Raw genomic sequence first — 21,568 nt, 5'->3', positions numbered from 1 at the left:
GTATCTGGTTTTCCAGTGCCATAGTCTCTGATAGGCTTTATAACTATTTTGAAAAATATGTCTCATTTGTTTTAACCAGGATAACCTTATTAGTATTACAGATGCAACAAATGCTGCCAAAGATCGAGTTAAGTACCTGGAAGCACTCTATCGCCATCTGGAAGCTCTAGCTAATGAACACGATCCATTGATGCTCATTAATAGTGTTCTTCCGGCCCTTTTCAATGGCATTCAGCAAATGGAAATTATGTCACGCTTCTTCTCAAGAAACGGGTATCTGGGCCTACTGCTCACAAAGGTATGATCTACACACGTGTGGACTGACCGACATGATAATATTCTGCAGCCTGTTGGCGTATGACTTCCACTGGGAGACTGGGGTTATGCTCTTCGAGGACATGTATAGTTGGAAGTTGTCTATTACTTGATTATAGGAAATACCTATCCAAGTGGTCATAAGTATTAAAGTCTAGCAAATTAACCCAATAATAAAGCAGCCTAAGACATATCTATCCAACAAAAAGTAAATGTGCATTATCCAATCCCGTCTTCATTACATTTACAGAAATAGAATGCCTACAAACCCAATAACAGGTACACAGAAGGATCCTGTTAATTGTTAATCTAATCGCCCCAGTGGATATATGTTATCGCAAGTAAAGCACAATAAAAGCTTCAGGCAGCGGCCCAATGTTTAAGATTGCATATATTTTTGCTGCTTTTTTATTTGGAGTAAATGCTTATGAAATTGAAATATATATCAATGTACTGAATATGTGGGGCATTCAATTTGAAAAAAGATTTATCCATTGCTCAAATTAGTTTTTTTTTTTTGTCGATTTTGTATTACGGTATTTGAGCTTATTTTTTATTATGTTTTTAGATCATATTATATATTTTATATATGTATTAGAACAGCCATGTAAAAATGTAAAGCTTCCCTTTAACGTCACTATATGAATTTACATGTACATTCAGACATACAAAGACACAAATGCAATCGAAACCTGATTCTTGTTTCTGTTGGGTCCAGGTGTGTAATCAGCTGGCTCAAAATTGTCGGGCATTTTTGCGTCAAAGCCTTTTGGTGGAGACAGAAGATAAGCTGTGGGACAGAGTAAGACAGCACATGTCAGCCACTGAAGTGGAGCATGTGTTGGTCAGTTTTGAAGAGGAGAAGAACCATAATAAAGAAAAAGGCCAAGAGCTAAAAAGCAGCAGTATTTTATATGAACAGTGAGTAACAATAAAGGACTGTTGTAAGATGTGAGAAATTTGAGGAAGCCCAAAAAGTGGTCAGTCCAATTAAAGGTTGACCAGACTCCACTGAGATTGCATTCTATCCAATGCTAACACTCACAAAACAACTCACAGAGTCACTAAAATGCAAGGGCATGTGACTTTAGGTTGAGGAGACATTGAACTTGTAAAAGCGTGCAAGTTCAATGTCTCCTCAGCTAAAACTCACTGTCTACCTTGGTGGGAAAAAACACCTTTTCAGCCAGTGAGGATCCTTGAAGCCAACAATCCTAATTTTTGGTCCAAGGGAAAGGGTCATCGAGAAAACAAAGTAATAAAAACAGCCAAATGCAAAACAAAAACAAAAAAACAACAATAAATAATAAAAATAATTAATTGTTGGCCGATGGCAGTGGACCACAAAAATGGCAACTTGTTATGCAGGAATGTGCATATTTACTCCCTTGTCCCAGTTGATCCCAGTGTTTAGAGGATGCATTGTATCCTGCCTCCATTGACTTCATGCATTTCTTCTGTTTATTAGTTAAACCCCAAGAGAGCTAGATACTGTGTCTAGAAGATGCATATCACAAATGGCTAGCATTGTTATATCCTACTTGGTGGCACCTTATAAGTACACATAAGGCTCCATCTAGGGAAAAGACAAGAACACTCAACAGCTTCTCTAAAAACATGATTGCCTTAAACTAGGTATCTATGTATGTTGCAGGATCCAGGCATGCATGGCAGTACACACTTATTTTCAGGATGCGTTGCATCATTTGCGTGAATGGCTGCTGGGATCACATGGAATGCACCGATATTCATCTTCAAGTGACATTTCAACACAGCCAGGGAGAGTTTCCTCTATACAGACAATGAAGACTAACAAGACCAATGTCAAGAAGCCACAATCAGTGACATCTAGCTACGGTATTTATTCATATTCTCATTCTGTATTTTTTTTTGTATTGTATCACACAAATGTGAGCCAAAGTTTTGGGCAGACAAATCTGGGCAGATATTCTTTATTTATCTTCTGTCTCATTTTCCTCTTCCATTGGCTGGCCCTTTTCACACCAGAAAATATACATGGGTATGTTTCTTCACTGTATCGTCATTAATCACAGGTTAATAGGGTTTTCAGAAAAAGTAGGCTGCGCTGGGGCTTCTTCATGATTTTGGTTTTGTATACCAGCTAAAAAGTATCAAAACCTGACTGTTTGAAATAAACCTTGATATTATGTGAATGTCGCATTTAACCACAACAAATGATCCATTTTTTAATTAGAAGAACTCAGTCTTTGCTTCCTTGCATTGTGGAATTGTTTTCCAACACAAATTTGAAGTCACTGACACCAGTAACTAATTATTTTTCTTATTCTTCTCTACTCCACAATAGCCTGTTTCATCTTTTCTTAAATGGTGTTTTATAAAAATCTAATCTTAGTGATTTCTCTCTATACTTTTTTTTCTGCCTCACTTCTGCTCCAGACATTTGCTCTTTTACCCTTTTGTAGGCGGGAATTTTTAGTGACTTTTGTCTGTTAAATTGTAAAACAAAATCTACACCAAGGTATTACAGAGTTAGGCTTTTATTGGTAAATGTATAACTTCAGCCTTGTTATTCTCTTAAAACCTCCTTCGTTTGACATTTAATATTTTAATATTATTTATTTTACTTTATATTTTACTGTTCCCTAGATCAACAGCATGATTATCAAAGTACAGGCGTGGCTATAACCGATGATGACATAATAATGAACCACTTGGATGTGCTTTGTGGAAATCTGAAACAAATACTTGACATCATGGAGAAGTTACAAGAGGTATCTATCTATCCATGACATGTCATTGAGGATTATCAGGCATGCTGGGTGTAGCTTAAAGTAAAGGTTCAGTCAGAGTGCATGTACTACACTATGACTCAATCATCTCCTACACTGTGTTATTATGTGCAGTTCTTTCCATGCAAATCGCAATGTATAGTTTTTATTTAACAATATCTTTAATATTTACAGCTTTAGACCATTCGTCTTAAAGGGAACAATTGTTGTTTCAATTGTAGTCGTTCTACGAAATGAAGAACCATCATATTCCAGGCATGCTAGGGGGAATAGTCAATATATAATTCTGACATCAGGTGACCACATGCCCTGGATTGCTAGGCCAGTCCCATCTCCTCAGCTATTCCTGTTTCTGGACAATATAATGTCCTGGAATAAAATGTTTAACATGTGCAGGAAAGATGATGTTGCTCTCATATGCAACTCATTGAGCCTATGGGAGAATACAAAACTTTTTGCAAGCAATAAAAATAGAGCACCATTCTAAAGGTAGCTTCAAGTACTAACCAGGGTATGTGTGACAGTATGTATTTATATGTACTAGCGTGTACGTAAGGAGGAAGGTGTATGCGTAAAATGCCATTTGTGTATATGAATCCATGTGTGCCTGAGAGTGTGATGCCTAGAGGCCATCAGAAATGAGCTAACATTAAAGTGCACAATGTGGTTCCCTGAGGAAGTAAATTACTAAGTACACTTCTGCAATTAGTGTAAGTGTTTATGTATGCATATGTGAGGGAGAGAGTGTGTGTGTGTATGTATATATTGTGTCACATGCAAAGACCCCTGCTGAAGCCACACCCCTCCTTGTGCCTTAAATGCAATGAAACCACATCCTGTGATCCCATAATATGATTTCCTGTGCTTACTTTTTGCTTCTTCTGGTCTTTTCCAACAATGTGAAAAACAGGTTATTAATATGTTTTGTTTTTACAGTTCAAAATATTATCTAAGCAGACAGAAGGTCTGAGAAAGCCTTCTCGCGAAGATCTTCTTGAAGATGATGAGAGTGAATCAGGAAGTATTTGTGATATCCCACTCCATGAAGAACCTAAGGAAACAGGTGTGGATAAATAATTTCATTTATATGATTGAATGTGATCATATAATAAAGAAGATTCACTTCTGTGCTTTGTACTTTGGTCAGATGATTCTAGACAGAGGAGAGCAAATAAAAAAATAATTTCCACCAACAGCAGAATTCTTTATATTAAAAATATTAAGTTTATATTAAAATATATTAAACCTTCTCCTTATTCTCATTTCCCAAATGGCTTGATCCAAAAATATGTCAGTATTTTAAGTGAATTAGATTAAAAAGTATGTTTTTTTAAATGATGAAACCTAAATATTGATCCAAAAAATATGTCAGTACATCTAAATCTGTAGTACATTTTCTTCAAAAATGAAACCTAATGGAAGTTAAAATTTCATTACCAAACCTTTAACTTCCACTGGCCTTTTGTCTACTTGTTGTTTAGTTTTGTTGTTCTTTTTGAACACATATACTCTTTTAGATCATTTAAAAATCTACATTATTTATTAACATTGTTTAGTATCCTCAGAAGGTGGGAATGAACAAACACAAACAGTCAGACTGAATGTGAGCTCTCCAGGAAAACTCCATACTCTGATTGAAGAAGACGAGGCTCTGGTAAAAATATTTTATATTTTTTAAAAAGTAAAAAAATTAAGATTTTTGTTGTACATGGTATTAGGTCCACAGGTATTGCCAAGTGTGCTAGATTTTGCATGTTCCTTGCTGAAACGTTTTAAAATGTTTATAAGTTATTATAGTTCTGTAGTTTATGGTAGTTTCATGTATATAAGAATGTATATATGAACTTGATTTTTGCAGTAGTAAATAATTCCAAAGTATGCTATACCTACTAATTGTATTTTATAATTAAAAAAAGGGGCCAGCATACCTTATTTAGGTAATAAAATTAAAATCTGAAAATACCTACGCAAATGCCTATGCATTCTCCTAAAATGTTCTAAAATGTCTAATCAATCCCACAATACTTAATATACTAACTTTTTATGATATTTACAAGCCAGAAAGATGGAGTATTACCGGTATTGTTTTTTTTCGAGACATTGTTTTGTTTGTTTACTTCCAGGCGCCCCCAGCTTATTCATCAACAGAACCAGGGACACATGGGGATATTTTTAAGTCAAACCATGAACTATCTAGTTTCCAAAGTGAGGTTCAAATACTGGAAAGAGAAGAAGATGTGGAATTAAGGCTTTCTAATGATGAAAAGCGCATGCTCGGTCAGTAATGTGCTGCTCTGGTTTAATGATTTTGGCTTTGGCATGAAACTTTTTCTTGCAATTCCACATACAGCCACTAGGGGTGGCCAGTATATTAGGCAGCATTAATGTGATGGTGGGACCAATTCCATGGTACTTTAATAGGTTTTTTTAATCATTAAATGTGTTGTAGACAGGAATAGATAGTTTGCTTGGAGTTACCGTGTGCTCTACGTGCCTTTGCAAAATTTGTCAAACCATGTAATTTAATATTGTTCATTTAAAGCAAATATATACACTACATTTTGTGTACAGGTTTCATCCGGTTATATAATTTAATAAATAATGTCTGTGCCACATAAATCTTAATAGGCTGTCATGTTGCTAATGTAATTCATTCTACATGTTGTTAAGATCTAGTTTCTGAAACTGACACAGATACCTCAATTATTTTTGTTATAAAAGAAAGGAAAATTGCTTTGTTTTGTTGTTTAGATGTGTCATAAATTTAAGTGTATATGATAGCTAACAAACATTGAATTCATGTAAAAATACAATAAAATTATGCTCTGGTTCTAGCTAATTTGTACAGTGGGGAAGATATGGAAGATGATGACATGACCTTGTCATCTGTTTTGGTGGACAAAGTAGAGCAAATGATTGATATGCTGAGACAGTATATAGACACCGATGTGCTGTTAGACACTGAAAAAAGGTATGTCATTGTTCCTATTAGTACATTATAGTGCTTGACTGTGTTTCCTAAAACATATCCGAGTATTGGACAGTAATAAAGTGTCCTTTATGGAATGACCTCCTGTAAGCAGAGCTGGACCTACCAGACTTTGCCTAGGACCCCCCGCTTGTAGGGGTGCTGCTATAAGATCCTTTTCTATGTTAGGACAGAGGTTCACACAGGAGGTGACCTCCAGATGCATAGTTCACCTAGAGGTCCAGCCCTGTCTGTAAGTGAAAGCACCGGAGGTCTTACACTGAGAAAGCCCTGTCGTTTGTGGCAGAGTGGGATTCTTGGCTGTGAGGGTGACCAATCTTTCGTCCTGTTGTTCCAATACACACTAGTATGTCTGTAATTATAGGGATAATAACCCATGTGAAGAGGGTTATTCGGAATTTCTGGTGCTGAACCAGCAGACAGAGAAATACATTTCAGTGTACATCCAGGCTTTGTTTCTGAGAAAGATGCCTACCAAAGAAGCCCTCTCCATTCTTCAAAGGTAAAAAGATTAATATAAAAAATATAATGCTGAATATTGTGTTAAATGCCCATATTAAATCAACCCAAGGCTAATAATGCTCTGTAGTATGTACAGGTGAAGAAAATTACCCTGGGACTTTTGCTAGAAGATCTGGATAATTTCTTCAATAAAGCAGTCATTAGAAGTTTTATATATTAGCTTTTATACCAGATGTATTATTATTATTTAGGAAAGAAACATAATTGTTTAGGTAGGGGAAGGTAACCCAATGTACCTGTTCTGTTATTGCCACTGGAATGTAACTCACACCACCTTCAATTGGTGGAGGGAGATGAATTCTCCCCTATTGAACTATACATTATACAAGTCCAACTAAGCTCTTCTTGTAGGAAAGCCTGTTCATGCATAATGAAGCCAGAGAGTTAAAACTGTATTGGCCTTGCAAACTTCATCTTTAGTAAATAAAACCCTATGTGATATACGTATAGTCAAAGTCCATCTTAATGGCCACACACCCTACACCCTTTGATATTTTTTGCATTAAAGAGTAATGGTTGGGGATATTGTATGAGACTGAACAACTTTGGAGTAAGACTGAAGAAATAATATAGCTCCTGATAAAAATAATTATAGTTTGTCTGTGCACATTATCATGATTTTTAAACTGCTTCAATATTTTGTAAAGGTTTTCAGCTGTAAGTCATCGACAAGGCATAAAGCACATTATCAATGAGTGTTACTTGGAGGTCTTTGATTGGTTCTATGAGGAACTCAAGGAAGTTCGCCAAGTGTATGAAACATTTAAGGTCGGTCATGAAATGATTTTTTCACGTTACTTAATTATTATTTATTCCCTTTGAAGCACTATTTAGTTATAATGGTATATTATGTGAATTAGATAGAAATTGTTTCTTAAATACAATAAAAATATTAGTTGTGTCATGCATCCAAGTTGTAAATAATTTTGCTATGATTTTTATGTGCATTTTTAAAAGACATTTCTATAAATTTCTGCAAAAACACACTTTTCATCAACACTTTACCAGCTAGGGAAATTAGCCGCACTTATTGATATTTCGAAAGGCCTCCCTATGTTATGTTGATCAGAGAGCACAAACCTTTCATCTTTCCTTCGTAGGAATTCACCACAACCTCAGCTCTAGTACTAACCAACACACCATAACTTAAAAATGACATCAAGTTCTAAATGTAACCACTGATAATTATTCATCATTGAATATTTTTTGGTGTGTGTTTCACAGGACGATCCAGTGCTTCCAAGAAACATGCCACCTGCAGTGGGAGCAATCATCTGGTCACGGAAGTTGCTGGCAAAAATTGAAACAATAATGAAGGTGAGTTTGTGTCAAATTAAATGTTTAATTATTTTAATTAACTGATGTAAATAATAAAATCTGATTATATGAGGAAGTTTTACTTTATCGAGAGGGTGGTAGATAAATCGAACAGTGAGGGAATTTAAACATGCATGGGATTGGTGTAAGGCAAGCAATCACGAATCAAAGAGAAGACCAAGGATTATTTAAGGTCTAAATTGGCAGAAATGGGCAAACTAGATTGGCCGAATGATCCTAATCTGCTGTCAAATTTTATTTTTCTATTATTGAGTTGTAAGGGGTGCTGTCAAATTGTACATGACAACCTACAATAGTATCTGCAATTAGACAAATGGCAAATGACATTAAAAGGAAACAAAACATCTATACTCTATAGTACTACATAACATACTGTATTTAATGCTCAAAATAGAAATATGCATATATATGAATAGGGAAGCAATATCTCATTACTAGAAAATATGCTTGAGTCTTTTAAATGCCCTTATATATGACATAGATATTGGATGATGTTGTATTGTGATATTGTTTCTTTACATTTCATTCAAGGTTTTCAAAAATATCCACATTGTGACCATGTGTCTGACATACTCGCAAACAGTGAAGCTGTACAATCGGATAGCCTCAGTCTTGATGACTTATGAGGACTTGTGGTATCAAAAGTGGAAGGCGCAGCTAGACAAAAGTCTGAGTGGCCTTAGTTTTAGATTACTATTTCGAGACCCTGTTACTCAGCAATTGAAAGTTAACAGCGACTGGAGGTAAATAGAGTGCTTTGTTTAATTCTAGTTTATTTTTTAGATTATATGACTATTGTTGTACCATGAATAATGCATCTGCTCTATTTGTATCATATCACCATAGAATAATCCACCTGATTGAAGAGACTAAGTGGATGACTAGGCTTGGAATCCAGGTTCCAGAAGCTGCTGTAGTAGCCTTTAATCAGGTATGTATATAATAAGGGCAGTATATATGGTAGTCAGGCAGGCATAGGTTAGCTTAAAGAAATCCGTCATTGTGTCGCATTATATGGACATAACAGCAGGCTGTAAATCATGTAAAGCAAAAACCACTATTAATGCATTCCATATGGTTTTTGTCAATGTCAAACAGACTCAGAATTAAACACTGACTAGATACAGTACTCATGGACAGAATACAATTTTTAGAGCAATATTTAATACATGTTGTGCTTGTGCGGCTTTTATGCCTAGTTGACACAAGAAGATGAAGTACTATTATGATGGGGTCAGGTGAGGAAACCAGTAAGCAGGGATAGGGGCGAGGAGTATAGCCTAATGTAGGCAAAGTCCAACAACAGGTATCAGGACGAGAGCAGTCGGGTAGCAAGCAAGGTCTGGCATCAGGTATCAGGTTAAGAGTAATCAGGTATCAGGCAAGGTTCGGCAACAGGTATCAAGTTAAGCGTAGTCAGGTAGGCAAGCAAGGTTCGGCAACAGGTATCAAGTAGAGAGTAATCAGGTAACAAGCAGGGTCCGGCAACAGGTATCAAGTTGAGCGTAGTCAGGTAGCAAGCAAGGTTCAGCAACAGGTATCAGGTAAGATTAATCAGGCAACAAGCAGGGTCCGGCAACAGGTATCAAGTAGAGAGTAATCAGGTAACAAGCAGGGTCCGGCAACAGGTATCAAGTTGAGCGTAGTCAGGTAGCAAGCAAGGTTCGGCAACAGGTATCATTTAAGAGTAATCAGGTATCAGGTAAGAGAAATCAGGTAACACAGGGAGCTCAACCGTTAAAACAACCAAGCACTGAATGAGTGTCAGTGCTCGGCTTTTAAATGTGCCGCTTCCCTAGACCCCGCCCCCTGCCGTGCCGGTGTCCAATAGACATTCCGGCGTCTCCACAGGGGAATGAGAGAGGAAGGGGAGCGTGGCGTGCAGCACCATGCACGTCCTTCTCTCTGTGGTGGTTCGTTACTACGAACCGCCGTGCTCGGACACCGTGAGGCATCGGTGCCGTAGCGATCCGGCTCACCAGGGGGATCGGGGACGTAGGAGGACCGAGGAGGTAAGTGTCGGGTACCCGCCAGTCGCGGGTACTTGGGAGACATGCTGCGCTCGGGGCCGTGACAAGTACATGTATTTAAATAATTCTCATCACTAAGCCAGATCTAGAATCAACAAGTTCTATATGTATAACAATCACCATGAAAACCCATGGAAACCACATAAAAGTTCCTGCTGATTAAACCAGGTTTGCAGAGTTTGAACCAGATTTGCTATTTGTATATATGGTTCAGTCCAAGGGACTATGAAAAAGTATATTTCTATGTTGTCACTCACTATTACTTATTCTCCATGGCAACAGTGTGTATCCCAGGCAATAGAAAATATTACCTGGGGAAAGTCTAGGTTTATTGCACCTGGGTGCAGTATTTCTTCAACGCAACCCCCTCAAACTAAAAACCAAAAAACACGTTTTAACACAATAAACATACACACGTTATCTCCCTCCTTTTCTTTGCACCACTAACCCTAGGTTCACCCCTGATACACTAACATGATATACTGACACGCACACTAACGCTAACACCGTACACTAACACCCACACACACCAACACCAAATACTAACATGCTAAAACCATATACTGGCCCTCACATGCTAACATAGTCTGTGAGCAGTCATAAGGAAATGATCTGGGTAATGGTGTGATTTGTGAAGTAAGGTGTGATGGATAGCGTATGTGTTATAGTGAGAGTATACTAGTGTGTATGTTACTGAGGGCAAAGGGTTGTTGTACACTCAGCTGTACCTACCTCCCCCCAGCCCTCCCCTGATACAAAACACCCCCCTCTTTCCCCTTTCCATCATTAGTGTAGCTCACACAGCTTAAACCGCCCTCCCTTACCTTGAACATAGTCTTCACTTCAGCCCGCATTTTCTGTGTGAACTACTATTCCAGTCATCTGTCTTACAGTATTCCAGATGCAATGCTCACAATGTTTTCCTGGTTTCTTATTCGGACTGAAATAGTATATCGTTATTGCAGGAAAATATCAATAATATTGTTTTTTTGCAAAACATTTTAGGCACAAAAGTTTAAGATGTACAAGAGTAATTTGCAGGACATAGTTCAGGACTATGAAATGCTTCAAAGGAAGATCCCACCAAGCTTTGGTGCACTGTTCAACTTCCATATAGAGAAAGTAAACCACTGCTTCCAGCCTGGACTGTCAACTCTTTCATGGAGTAGTGTCAACATAGAAGGCCTTCTTCACCAAGCAACTACTGCCGTGAAACGGTAGGGACCATATCAAATAAAATTTCAATTTCAAGTATAATACCAATATGTACACCTATACGTACCCTACATTTGACTTAATTTATGGCAAAGTAGGAGTAGAAAGACCTACTTTTGGCCAAATATTTGATCATATATTTCATAAAAAGGAAGAGGACCTGTCGCTATCAAAAGGCAAAAATGTTTTGCTCCGTTATATGTGATAAATAGATGTAACTGTGACTAAAGATTAAAATAACACTATATACAGTGGCAAGAAAAGGTAAGTTAGCCCTTTGGAATTACCAGCGTTAATGTATAAATTTGTCTTAAAATATAATATGTTCTTCATTCTAAGTTACAGTAATGAACAAACACAATCTGTTTTAACTAATTACACAAATTATTGTATCGTTCTTGCCCATATTGGATGCATCATTCAAAAAATTCAAGTGTGGATTGGAAGAAGTATTCAAACCCCCAGGCTAATCACTCCAACAAACCTAGAGTCCAATCAATGAAAGGGTTTGGTGTGGTTTAGAGCTACTTATTCTCAAAAAGCATGTGCTGATGTGAACCATGCCTCACAAAAAAAGAAATCTCAGAAGACCTACAATCAAGATTTGTTGATTTGCATAAAGCTGGAAGGGGTTACAAAGTAATCTGAAATAGTTTACATATTCATCAGTCCACAGTTAGACAAATTGTTTATGAATCGAGATGATTTAATATCATGGCCATTCTCCCTAGAAATTAGCGCCCAGCCAAGTTGACTCCAACGCACAATACAGAATGCTCAATAAGGTAAAAAAAAACCTAGAGTAACAGCTAAAGGCTTGAAGGAATAATTGCAACTGGTTACCATCTCTGTTCATGAGTATACCATATGTAAAACATCTAACAAGGATAGAGTCCAAGGCAGGACATCATGGAGGAAGCAGCCGCTCCACAATTTAACATCGTTGTTTTTAACACATTGACACTCCAAATGGTACTGGAAAAATGTTTTGTGGATTAATGAAACTAAGGTTAAATTTGCGTGAGAAGAACACAAAGCAATATGTATGGTGTGAAAAGGGCACTGCATACCCGCATTAAGACCTCTTCATAATGGTGAAGTATGGTGGAGGGAGTATCATGATTTAAGGCTGTTTTGGGGCCTGGATAGCTTGCAATCATCAAGAGGACAATGAATTCACAAGTTCATTAAGGTATCATACAGGATAGTGTCAGGGTCTGCCAGCTGAACAAGGCAGCAGGACAATGACCCTAAACATTAAAGTAAATCTACTAAAGAATGATTTCCAGAAGAAAATCCGCCTTTTGGAGTGGCTCAGTCAGAGCTCAAACCCATTAGAGATGCTGTGGAATGACCTCAATACAACCATTCTCAGCAGACATCCTAGGAAATGGCTGAGCTTAAACAGTACTGTAAGGAAGAATGGTCTAAAATCCCTCCCGAACGAGAGTGCTGGTTTGAGGTTATTGCTGCCAAAGGAGGTTCAATCAGTTATTAAATCAAAGGATTTACTTACTTTTTTCACCATCAATGTGAAAGTTTAAATGGCAGTGTTCAGTAAAGACATGAAGGGTTATCATTGTTTTTGTCTTATTAGTGTAAGCACACTGTGTTTGTCTTGATACTGTATATCACCACACCATCTCAGCATACCAATGACAGCTGCATCTTAAAGCTCAAGTTGGCCCACTTGATGTATGCAGCTCTGAATATCCAAAAATGTAAATGAAAAATGTTATAAAACAGGCCGGTAAAGGTTCTTTAGGAGCCACATGGTGGTGAATGAAGCCCCACCAAAACATTGACATAGTAACTTTTATAGGTCCCTCTTGCTGGCTCTAAAAAACCCTTGTGGTCTACAGATGGCTTTTGGTGCCTCTAGCTGAGCCCTGATTAGTGTCACAGATTATATTTGTATTTTCTGCACGTTCTTTGCTGGAAATATCCATAGCAGGGTAGCATTATTTATCTAATGCTATAGGCAACTGATAAATTGCTCAACTTTTGCTCAACTTTTGCTCAAGAATGTTTTCCCTGTGCAGATAGATAAGGAGGTTAAATGTGATGTTTCAATGCTCATATTTCTTTTTTTTTTGCACAGATTGCAAGCCATTGTTGATAAAGTCACAGAAATTAAGACACATGTGATTGAAGAAACCCTTGAAGAGATATGTTATTGCAATATTTTTCCTGTGGATGAGCTCACCAGAGCGGCACCAATGGTACAGTGCTTACTGATATAAATTCCATTTGATTTATTTTAATTGGTGTTAATCTATTCTCCAAACAGCATTACTAGTACTAGGTGATTAAATGGGATGCAGACTGCAGAGTGTTAGCTCAATTTAAATGGACACATGATTACATGTGCATTCCGGGCAATAAAAAAAGAAATATCTAGGATCCACACGACACACATTAAGGAATTTAACACGCCATAGAAATATGTATTAAACACCCTGCACATTCGCAGGGAACAAACACTATATACCAGTGACAAATTAACCCGTCCAACGGCAACACATGGACTTGAAGTAATGGCTAGAAAAAGATGGTAGTAAATGCCATCTGAAAATCAAAACTAAACAGATTTTAAAGAGAACACAGAAAGTTGTTCTATAAAAGCTGTAGTTATGATAATAACTAATATAATCACACTGATAATATTATTATACTAATGTATGTGCACTATTCATGTGCACTTTTTCTTTCTGCATCAGTCTCTATGTTTTTTCTCGTTTTCTTCCCTTTTTTCTTTTCTTCTTTTCTCTTCTCCCTCGCTTCTCCCTCGGTTTTCTCCCACTCTATCTCACTCTAAAATAAATAGCAATTAGAATGGATGAGAAGAAATGTGCTGGATTGCAGAGATATACAACACTTTAATGTCATATCAGGATGATGGCCTCATAGGTGTTTAAAATAACCATATGTTTTTAATCCAGAGCACTAAGGAATTTGTCCAGTTGGTGAAATGTTCTGTACTAGAGAAGAGAGCTGCATTGGAAGAGAAGACATCTATTATTCAAAGAGCGTTTTCTGAAATCATTATAGCATTACAAAGTTCCACGGTATGAAGCCCATTTTTTATTTCTCTGTATGTATTTCGCATGTAACCTCCCATGACCTATCTGCCATTTATGACAAGACATATGTGAAGGGTCATATTAGTGTGTAGCACTCTTTATTGCTAGCATACTTAAATTTATTACCAAATATCAAATATTATTGTGCTTATTTTTCAGGACACTGCCCAAGAAAACATGACTTCCACTACTTCAAAGAACGCTAAGTTAACATCTAATTCTTGGGTGCCAAAATCATCACGTAAAACACAACCAGTAACCGCATCCTCCGAAATCCCTAGAAATGGATACTCAGAGGAAATTACTAACCAAGTGCTCGGTATGTCGCTAAAAACAAAATACACATGTGCAAACATACGTACGGTATATATATATCCACACGTTCTCCCATGATGAAATACATCCAAATACCACTCTATAGACATACCAGGATGATTTAAAAACTTTCATATATACAGAATTACGTTTTTAAATGATTCCAAAGTTTCCACATAATATTGCAACAGATTATTATTATTATCTTTTATTTATATAGCGCCAATAATTTACGCAGCTCTTTGTTAACTTGTTAATATATTCTAGGGGTATGATAAAACGAGAAGTGACAGACTAAGACAAACCGATACATTAGGTGGAGAGATGTGCAACAGATTCACCATTAACGTCTTTTTTTTTAACAAATATATACTATTTATTGTGAACAATTAAAGTGTGTTAAGATAGTATTTGTTCCTATTTCCCAGAAGCGCTCAACGATCAACTGCACCAGGCTGTATATACCTGTACCTGCCGTTCTTTAATCTACTTGGCCCAGCTCGCAGGATGTGACATGGAAAGAATGACGAATGAATTAATGATGTCATTTAATGAAATGAAGCAAGTTAACAAAGATTCTTCTGGGTTCCTGGGACAGACATATTTAGCTAAAGTGCATTCTATGAAAGGTTTTGTTTCAAACACGGAGAGAGAACAATTAAGGTAGGTTTTGGAATGACATTTTCTTGCAATATATTTATAGAAGAAACTTTCTAAACATGAGGCAATGAGGATAGTACAATGAAATATTGGTTAACTTGGCCTAATAGTTATATGAGAATATAATTTAATCTGCAAAAAGCAGATTTCTAAAACAGTTCAATTATTTTAATACAGGTAGAAGGAGAATACTTATTTTACATAAATGGCCGACTTAATAAGGACTGTATTGCTGAAATTGCATAGTTATGGTTACGTTCCAGAGTTCTGCCATTTTTTCCCCCTATAATTCATTTTGCGAATTAAAAAAGACAATATATATTAGGTTATGTGATTTTCATGTATGTAAAATGACATAGAACCATGTGCATCCATGTGCATTTCTTCTCTTTGACAGGCTTAAGCTCACGCTGAAGTTTAAAATTCCACATATCGCAATTGACCCACCAATAGAAACAGTACAAGATGCTCTCGATCAAGCTGTCCTTTCCGTTTTCAGTATCGGTGACTCTTTCAGCTGGTGGTCTGGAGAGAAAAAGGGTCAATCATTCTATACGTCCATAACTGAGGATGGCCTACTAAGACATATTGTAAATAATATTTTCAAAGTGACAAGTGGTGAGTCATGTATGTCCTCGCTGACATCATCGTTTGGATACTTACTTTTATTTTGTGTTTATATCAATTAGATTTCTATCAAAGTTAATAGAATGACTGCAACATGACTATATTTTTTTTCTCAAAAAGTAACCGCATTTTTTCCACCAATCTAGTAAATCTAATTTAGGAGTAGGGCAAATGCTGTCTGTTTCATACATCTCTCAAGGGGTGAAAATGAATGAATGAAAAAAGGGTAGAAATTATAACTGCAAAGAAATGCATGCCTCTTAAGAGTTGATGCCCATATTATTATGTGTATCAATTAATGCTCAAAAATGCTTAGGTAATGTTTAGGTAAAAAGCTTGACCCGCCTCTATTTTCCTTATTAATAAGGACTGTGGAAATTGTGAACACAGTCCCAGTTTTACAACTGAAAGAAAATGTTTCTCTTGGTTTATATTATTGGTTTAAGCGGATCTGTCCCTTTTCCTTAAATTAATCAGTTTAAACATTAAAATACGCTCTCTCTAGATTCTTAAAACTTTTGATTTCGGCCCTAGGGGTCATCCTAGGCCCAACCTAGGGCAATGCCTTGTGGAGGTTGTGCTAAGCTTGCCTTCATAGGGTAAACAGGCCAGTTGGGGAGAGCAAAGATCTCCCTCGTAACTGACCCATTGTGCAACAGGTCACCGGGGGGGGCTTGATCACTCAAGAGGTCATGTCACTGAATGAACTGTTTCTCCTTTCTTCTGCTTATAGAAATTATGTCATTTGGGCTACAATGTTTTAGAGAAATATCCATAAAATGCAAATGTTAGTGTTGCATGTAACATCATTTTGATATATTTCTCTTCTTTTAGACATAAAGCCTACCATTATAAAGCAAGTTTCCAGTTTGAGCTATTATGACTTTTTGTGGACAGACAACATGCATAGACAATGTGAAGAATTTATAGACAGCAATCCTGGACTTCCTCTTATTCAAAAGGAAGTGAAACGGTTTTTGGACATTGAGCAAAAAATCATTGATTGTCCCGAGGTATGTGATCTTTATGTTATGATGTACACTATCTACAAAACAAAATACTTGTAAAGACCGTAAATATTATTAATAACATTTGGTTCTCCTGTGTTACAAGACTAATATCCATGTGTTCCCCATTAGGTGTTGCAATTAGGCTGCATTTGCCTTGACTACTCACTTATAAAAGAAACACTAAAAGGATTTACAGGAAGCTGGAAGTCTCATTACTCAACATTTTTACACCAGCAAGTTAAGGTATTTCCAGTAGCCCCTGGACTATTGTCATTATTGTTCTAGTTATCAGAAAGAATGTATATTATTGTTGTAGCATTTTGGGACAGGTTAAGGTCTCAGACAACCTCACTAAAGATGAGTATATATGAAAGTACTTTAATATTTTAATATGCATTCTTTAAAAAAAAAATTAAAACGTAAATAAAAGCACCTACCTTTCGGTAGAAGCTGCAGCTTCTCAGCTGCAATTCCCTACCTTCACTGTGGGCTGAGATTTTGTGCCACTGATTGGCTGCTTGAAACGGCCAATAGTCCATCCACAGTTTTGTAAGGATACTTTAGTGTTGAAATAAAGATTTCACTCGTGGAAGTCTAACCTTAACAAGAACATAGTAGGTATACATCTTGTACATAATGCTCATACATTGAAGTTATAATTATTGTCTACTTTGTTGCTTAACATCCCTGTAGCAAAGTCTTCTAAGTGTAGTGGAATATCGAGAGACAGTACGGCAGCAGCTTACAGTGCCTGTCCAGAGCCTGGAACAGTTAAATGCTTGTGTAACTTTGCTAGAAGAAGTACAAGACATGGAAAATAAAATTGATGATGTGTACCAGCCAATAGAAATAATGTATGAACAACTCAGGTAAGCGTTCTTGTTTCAGGATGCCACCCACTAACCCATGAAAAATAAACTTTTAGGATCTTCCTGGACTGACCCAGTCCTGAATCCATACCGGGTATTGTAAGTAATACATTCAAACCATGGAATTTGTCCAATGCAAAAAGGTTCTGGTCTCATTAGAGGTTCTGTATAAAAAGTGATTGTGGTGCAAAGTTTGAAACGTAGTGTAATCACCATCAGTCACTGGAATGATCCGATTCCTAGTTACTAAACAAGGGCTCTTGCCTACCATGTTTTTATTTTCCATTGATTTTTATCAAGGTTTCCCAGGTGACAGAACCAAAGAGAACCATAAAGTGGGATTTAGGGTAACAGCTGGGGGGTGATCTGGGTTTATGCTTGGCTTGGGCCTGCCGAAATCACTACCAGCATACATGAGAATTTCACCTAGCCGTCTCTTAGGGCCTTTTAGGGACTGGAACTGGGCAGGTTGTGGATATATCTAAATGTCACTCCCCATATCCGAGACTCCCTCAGAGACCTGGCAGAGAGTGTTGGGCAAATCTAGATATAGTTTTGCTGGTGTGGTCTGTATATGTAAATGCCTTATTTAGCTCTAAAACATTTTTTTGCTTTTTAGGTCTTTCCAGTTGAGGATCCCCAGAGAGGAAGTGACCGAGGTTGAGGCTCTGAGGTACAAATGGACAGAGTTGTTGAATCTCACTTATGTTGTAAGTGAAACATCATATTTTTTTCTTTATGCTTTCAGTTTAGTCATTTTGGTTATAAACATTTTACAAGGAACTGCCATGTGTGATGGTGTTATTATGATTTTTGTTCAACATTGCATTTTTAAAAGAAGAACATAGTGTCCTATACAGCCTCACCAATTATTTTACAATTACTTACTTAAATTGGAAGTACTTTAATATGTATTATGAATGTGTAGGGAAAAAAGATAAACAAATCACGAACATTAAGCAGTGCAGCTCCCCTCCCCCTCCGTGGTCCTTTTTCCATGGCACTTCTGGCTGCCGGAAGCAGGCAGTCAGTGGTGGCAACGCGCCCTAAACTCTTGCGCAATCCAGCGCTGGAGCCAGCTGGTGGTGGGTACAATGCGTACTCACTTGGGTAAGCAGGAGATGGGTTTTGGGAAACAGTTCTCTAGCAAGTTAAAGAGCAAGGGGAGAGGAAAGAGACAAATGCTTAATTATTCGAAATACAAGCCATATATTTTATTTGCAATGTGTGCGATATTGCAATGTTTGTCTTTTTAATTTAACGGTAGTTACTGCAAGTAAATATGTACTTATATATGTCATTTTTATTTTGTTTCACAGGTTAAAGAAATGTTGCTAAAGGAGAAGGAAGACATCTTTAGGCAAGAACTCGACAAACAAGTAAAAGTGAGACTTTTAGTTTTTTTTAAAACACTTTGATACTCACCTTTATTTTAACATTTTAAGGCGAGTGTATTATATGATTCTTAAATATACACATTGGCTACTGACACAAACACCCTTACTGATACATGATAAATGTTTGATAAAATATGGGCAACATTCAGGTCTATTCACAAAGAAGTTGAGTGGTCAGTCTAGTAAGGATTAAAAAAGAAACTGGAGTCCTCTGTTTAACCTCCCTTCTTTCCCCACCCCACGTTCTTTTGGGTGGGAGTACCTAATAAAAAACTAATCAGGGAAGTATAGAGCCCATCTATACCCCCTCAACCCGATCCCACGCTTAGAGCGATGAAGGATGGAAGGTATTGCATTTTGTTCACTTTGCTTTTCTTGAGCTCTCTCTTTAGTTTATTTTTGGAGTAACCCGTTTCTTTGGGCTGAAAATGCCAAATGGCTCCATAGAAACATAAGGACCTCTCAGCTCATCTAGTTTGTCAATTTTTCCTGATGTAAGATCTTTGTCCTTGGTTTTGTCTTAGAATTAGGATGGGTTAATGCCTATGACATGCATGTATAAATTCCCATACTGTGTTAGCATCTACCACTCCTAATGAGAGACTGTTCCATTTATCTACCACCCTCTCAGTTAAGTAAAACTTTCTTATATTACATCAAAACTTCTGACACTCTATTTTTAGACTATGACCTTGTTCTAAAAATGTTCTCCTTTGAAATTAATGTCTTTCCTGTACTTTCCTGTACACAATACTGTAGGTGAGGCCTGACCAGATCTGTAAAGTGGCAGAGCTACCTCCCTCTTCCTGCTACTCATGCCTCCTGTTAATCCTGCTTGCTTTTTCTGATGCTTTATTGCATCTGCTTACCTTTAAGTCATCGGAAATAATTATTTCCAAGTCTCTCTTCCCTGTTGCCACCGATAGAAGAGTGCACCCAATGCTATATTCTGCCTTGGGCTTTTACATTTATCAACGTTAAACTGCAGCTGCCACACGCTTGGGCATGTTTCTAATTTAGTTAAACCGCTTGCCTTTCATAATATCGCAAATAAAATATTAAAAAATATGATCAATACTGATCCCTGAGGTATCCCACTACTAACAATACCGTCCTCTCAATACACAGCATTAACTACAACATTCTGCCTTACGTCACTCAACCATTGCGTTATGCATTCAACTATTTTGACATCCAAACACTGCAATTTTTCTAGGAAGGACAGTGTCAAATTCCTTACTGAATTCCAGATAGACTATAAAAAAGGCTCCTACCTCTCTATTATTTTATAAATAAATGAAGTTAGTTTGACAAGATCTTCCTGCATAAATCCATGTTGTTTGTGACCTTGCACCCCACCTTGCACTTGCACTCCACTTACATCCAGAAATGTACCAATCTTTTTCTTTAGAGTGGTTTCCATGAATTTCCCAGCTGCCTATGTAAGAGACTTTGTGGGCTGTAATTGGCCGAGTCTTTCCCGCTACCTTTCTGGTGAAGCGGTACCACAATTGCCAAGTTCCAATCCTCTGGAACCGTGGCTGGTGAAATAAGTCTGCCACACTATATGTCATGACATAAGTGCATTGTCTATGGAAAAGTGGAAAAGTAAATGGCAATATGAGGGTTTTGACAGAAAACAGCAAACTTGATCCATTCAGTGATTGGAATAAATAATAGTTCACAATGGCTTAACTCAAGAGGACTTGACTTAGTCTTAGGTGTGTGACGGTGTAAACCCCAGGGAGATGCTTATTTTGGCATTTGGGTACAGGTGCTATCCAGATCGTAAATACGGGTCCCTGGGGTGGAGCAATTGGAGAGCAGGGCGGACCAATGCTCCATTCCCCCATTCTGTGGAAAATCCATGCCGCCTTTTCCAGGAGGCTAGAAGTCTGCAGGATCCAGTACAGGATTTCTATGAGGCCGGCATCAGGCACAGGTGCTGGGCATTAAAAATCCCTCGAGCCTGATACTCAGAGAGACTGTTGGGGGAAGAGGAAGTTCCCTGCGCTCCCAGGGCAAGGAGAGGCCCTGCACAAGAAGACCATCCCTGAGCCAAGTGAGGCAATACTTGCCTGGACATTTGTGTGTTGTCTGGGGGAGGTGGCGTAGCTGGGTCTGGCTGGGAGGTTGAGTTAGTGGGTGATTAGGCTGGTCAGTCTGGACCAGCATAGTTCAGTTAGAGAGGGCTCCAATTGGGAGCTAGGTTTTCTTTTTATGATTTGGTTTTTGGGGTTTAAGCGGTTAAAATAAAGCGCTGTTTTGTTCAAAGCTGCTGTTCCTGACTCTGATTGCCCTAGAGGACTGTGCTTAGGACCCCTAAAAGTGACATGTATGGCCCTCATGCTATAGGGTTTGTCACAGGTGGTACCTCAACCAATAGCTAAAACATATGTCTTAAAGAATAGGGTATTGAAAATCTAA

At 37.5% G+C, this 21,568-nt stretch overlaps 1 protein-coding gene across 1 annotated transcript in view; it reads left to right on the top strand.

Annotated features, from left to right (window-relative positions):
* The window catches only part of LOC128483992 (uncharacterized), an 80,284-nt gene that overhangs the window by 3,950 nt on the left and 54,766 nt on the right, over nucleotides 1–21,568 (top strand). Inside the window, 24 exon segments of the mRNA XM_053460313.1 lie at nucleotides 94–298; nucleotides 1,034–1,236; nucleotides 1,970–2,172; nucleotides 2,944–3,068; nucleotides 4,023–4,149; nucleotides 4,652–4,740; nucleotides 5,210–5,363; nucleotides 5,922–6,057; nucleotides 6,440–6,577; nucleotides 7,245–7,365; nucleotides 7,822–7,914; nucleotides 8,467–8,678; nucleotides 8,782–8,866; nucleotides 10,971–11,182; nucleotides 13,282–13,402; nucleotides 14,123–14,248; nucleotides 14,423–14,582; nucleotides 15,007–15,241; nucleotides 15,636–15,856; nucleotides 16,700–16,878; nucleotides 17,005–17,118; nucleotides 17,569–17,744; nucleotides 18,364–18,454; nucleotides 19,064–19,129. Coding sequence (XP_053316288.1) covers nucleotides 94–298; nucleotides 1,034–1,236; nucleotides 1,970–2,172; nucleotides 2,944–3,068; nucleotides 4,023–4,149; nucleotides 4,652–4,740; nucleotides 5,210–5,363; nucleotides 5,922–6,057; nucleotides 6,440–6,577; nucleotides 7,245–7,365; nucleotides 7,822–7,914; nucleotides 8,467–8,678; nucleotides 8,782–8,866; nucleotides 10,971–11,182; nucleotides 13,282–13,402; nucleotides 14,123–14,248; nucleotides 14,423–14,582; nucleotides 15,007–15,241; nucleotides 15,636–15,856; nucleotides 16,700–16,878; nucleotides 17,005–17,118; nucleotides 17,569–17,744; nucleotides 18,364–18,454; nucleotides 19,064–19,129 — 3,592 coding nt within the window.

This window comes from Spea bombifrons, chromosome 3 (assembly GCF_027358695.1).
Source record: "Spea bombifrons isolate aSpeBom1 chromosome 3, aSpeBom1.2.pri, whole genome shotgun sequence".
NCBI lineage: Eukaryota > Metazoa > Chordata > Amphibia > Anura > Pelobatidae > Spea > Spea bombifrons.
The sequence above is the reverse complement of the archived record's forward strand: the minus strand, read 5'-3'. Positions and strand labels throughout refer to the sequence as shown.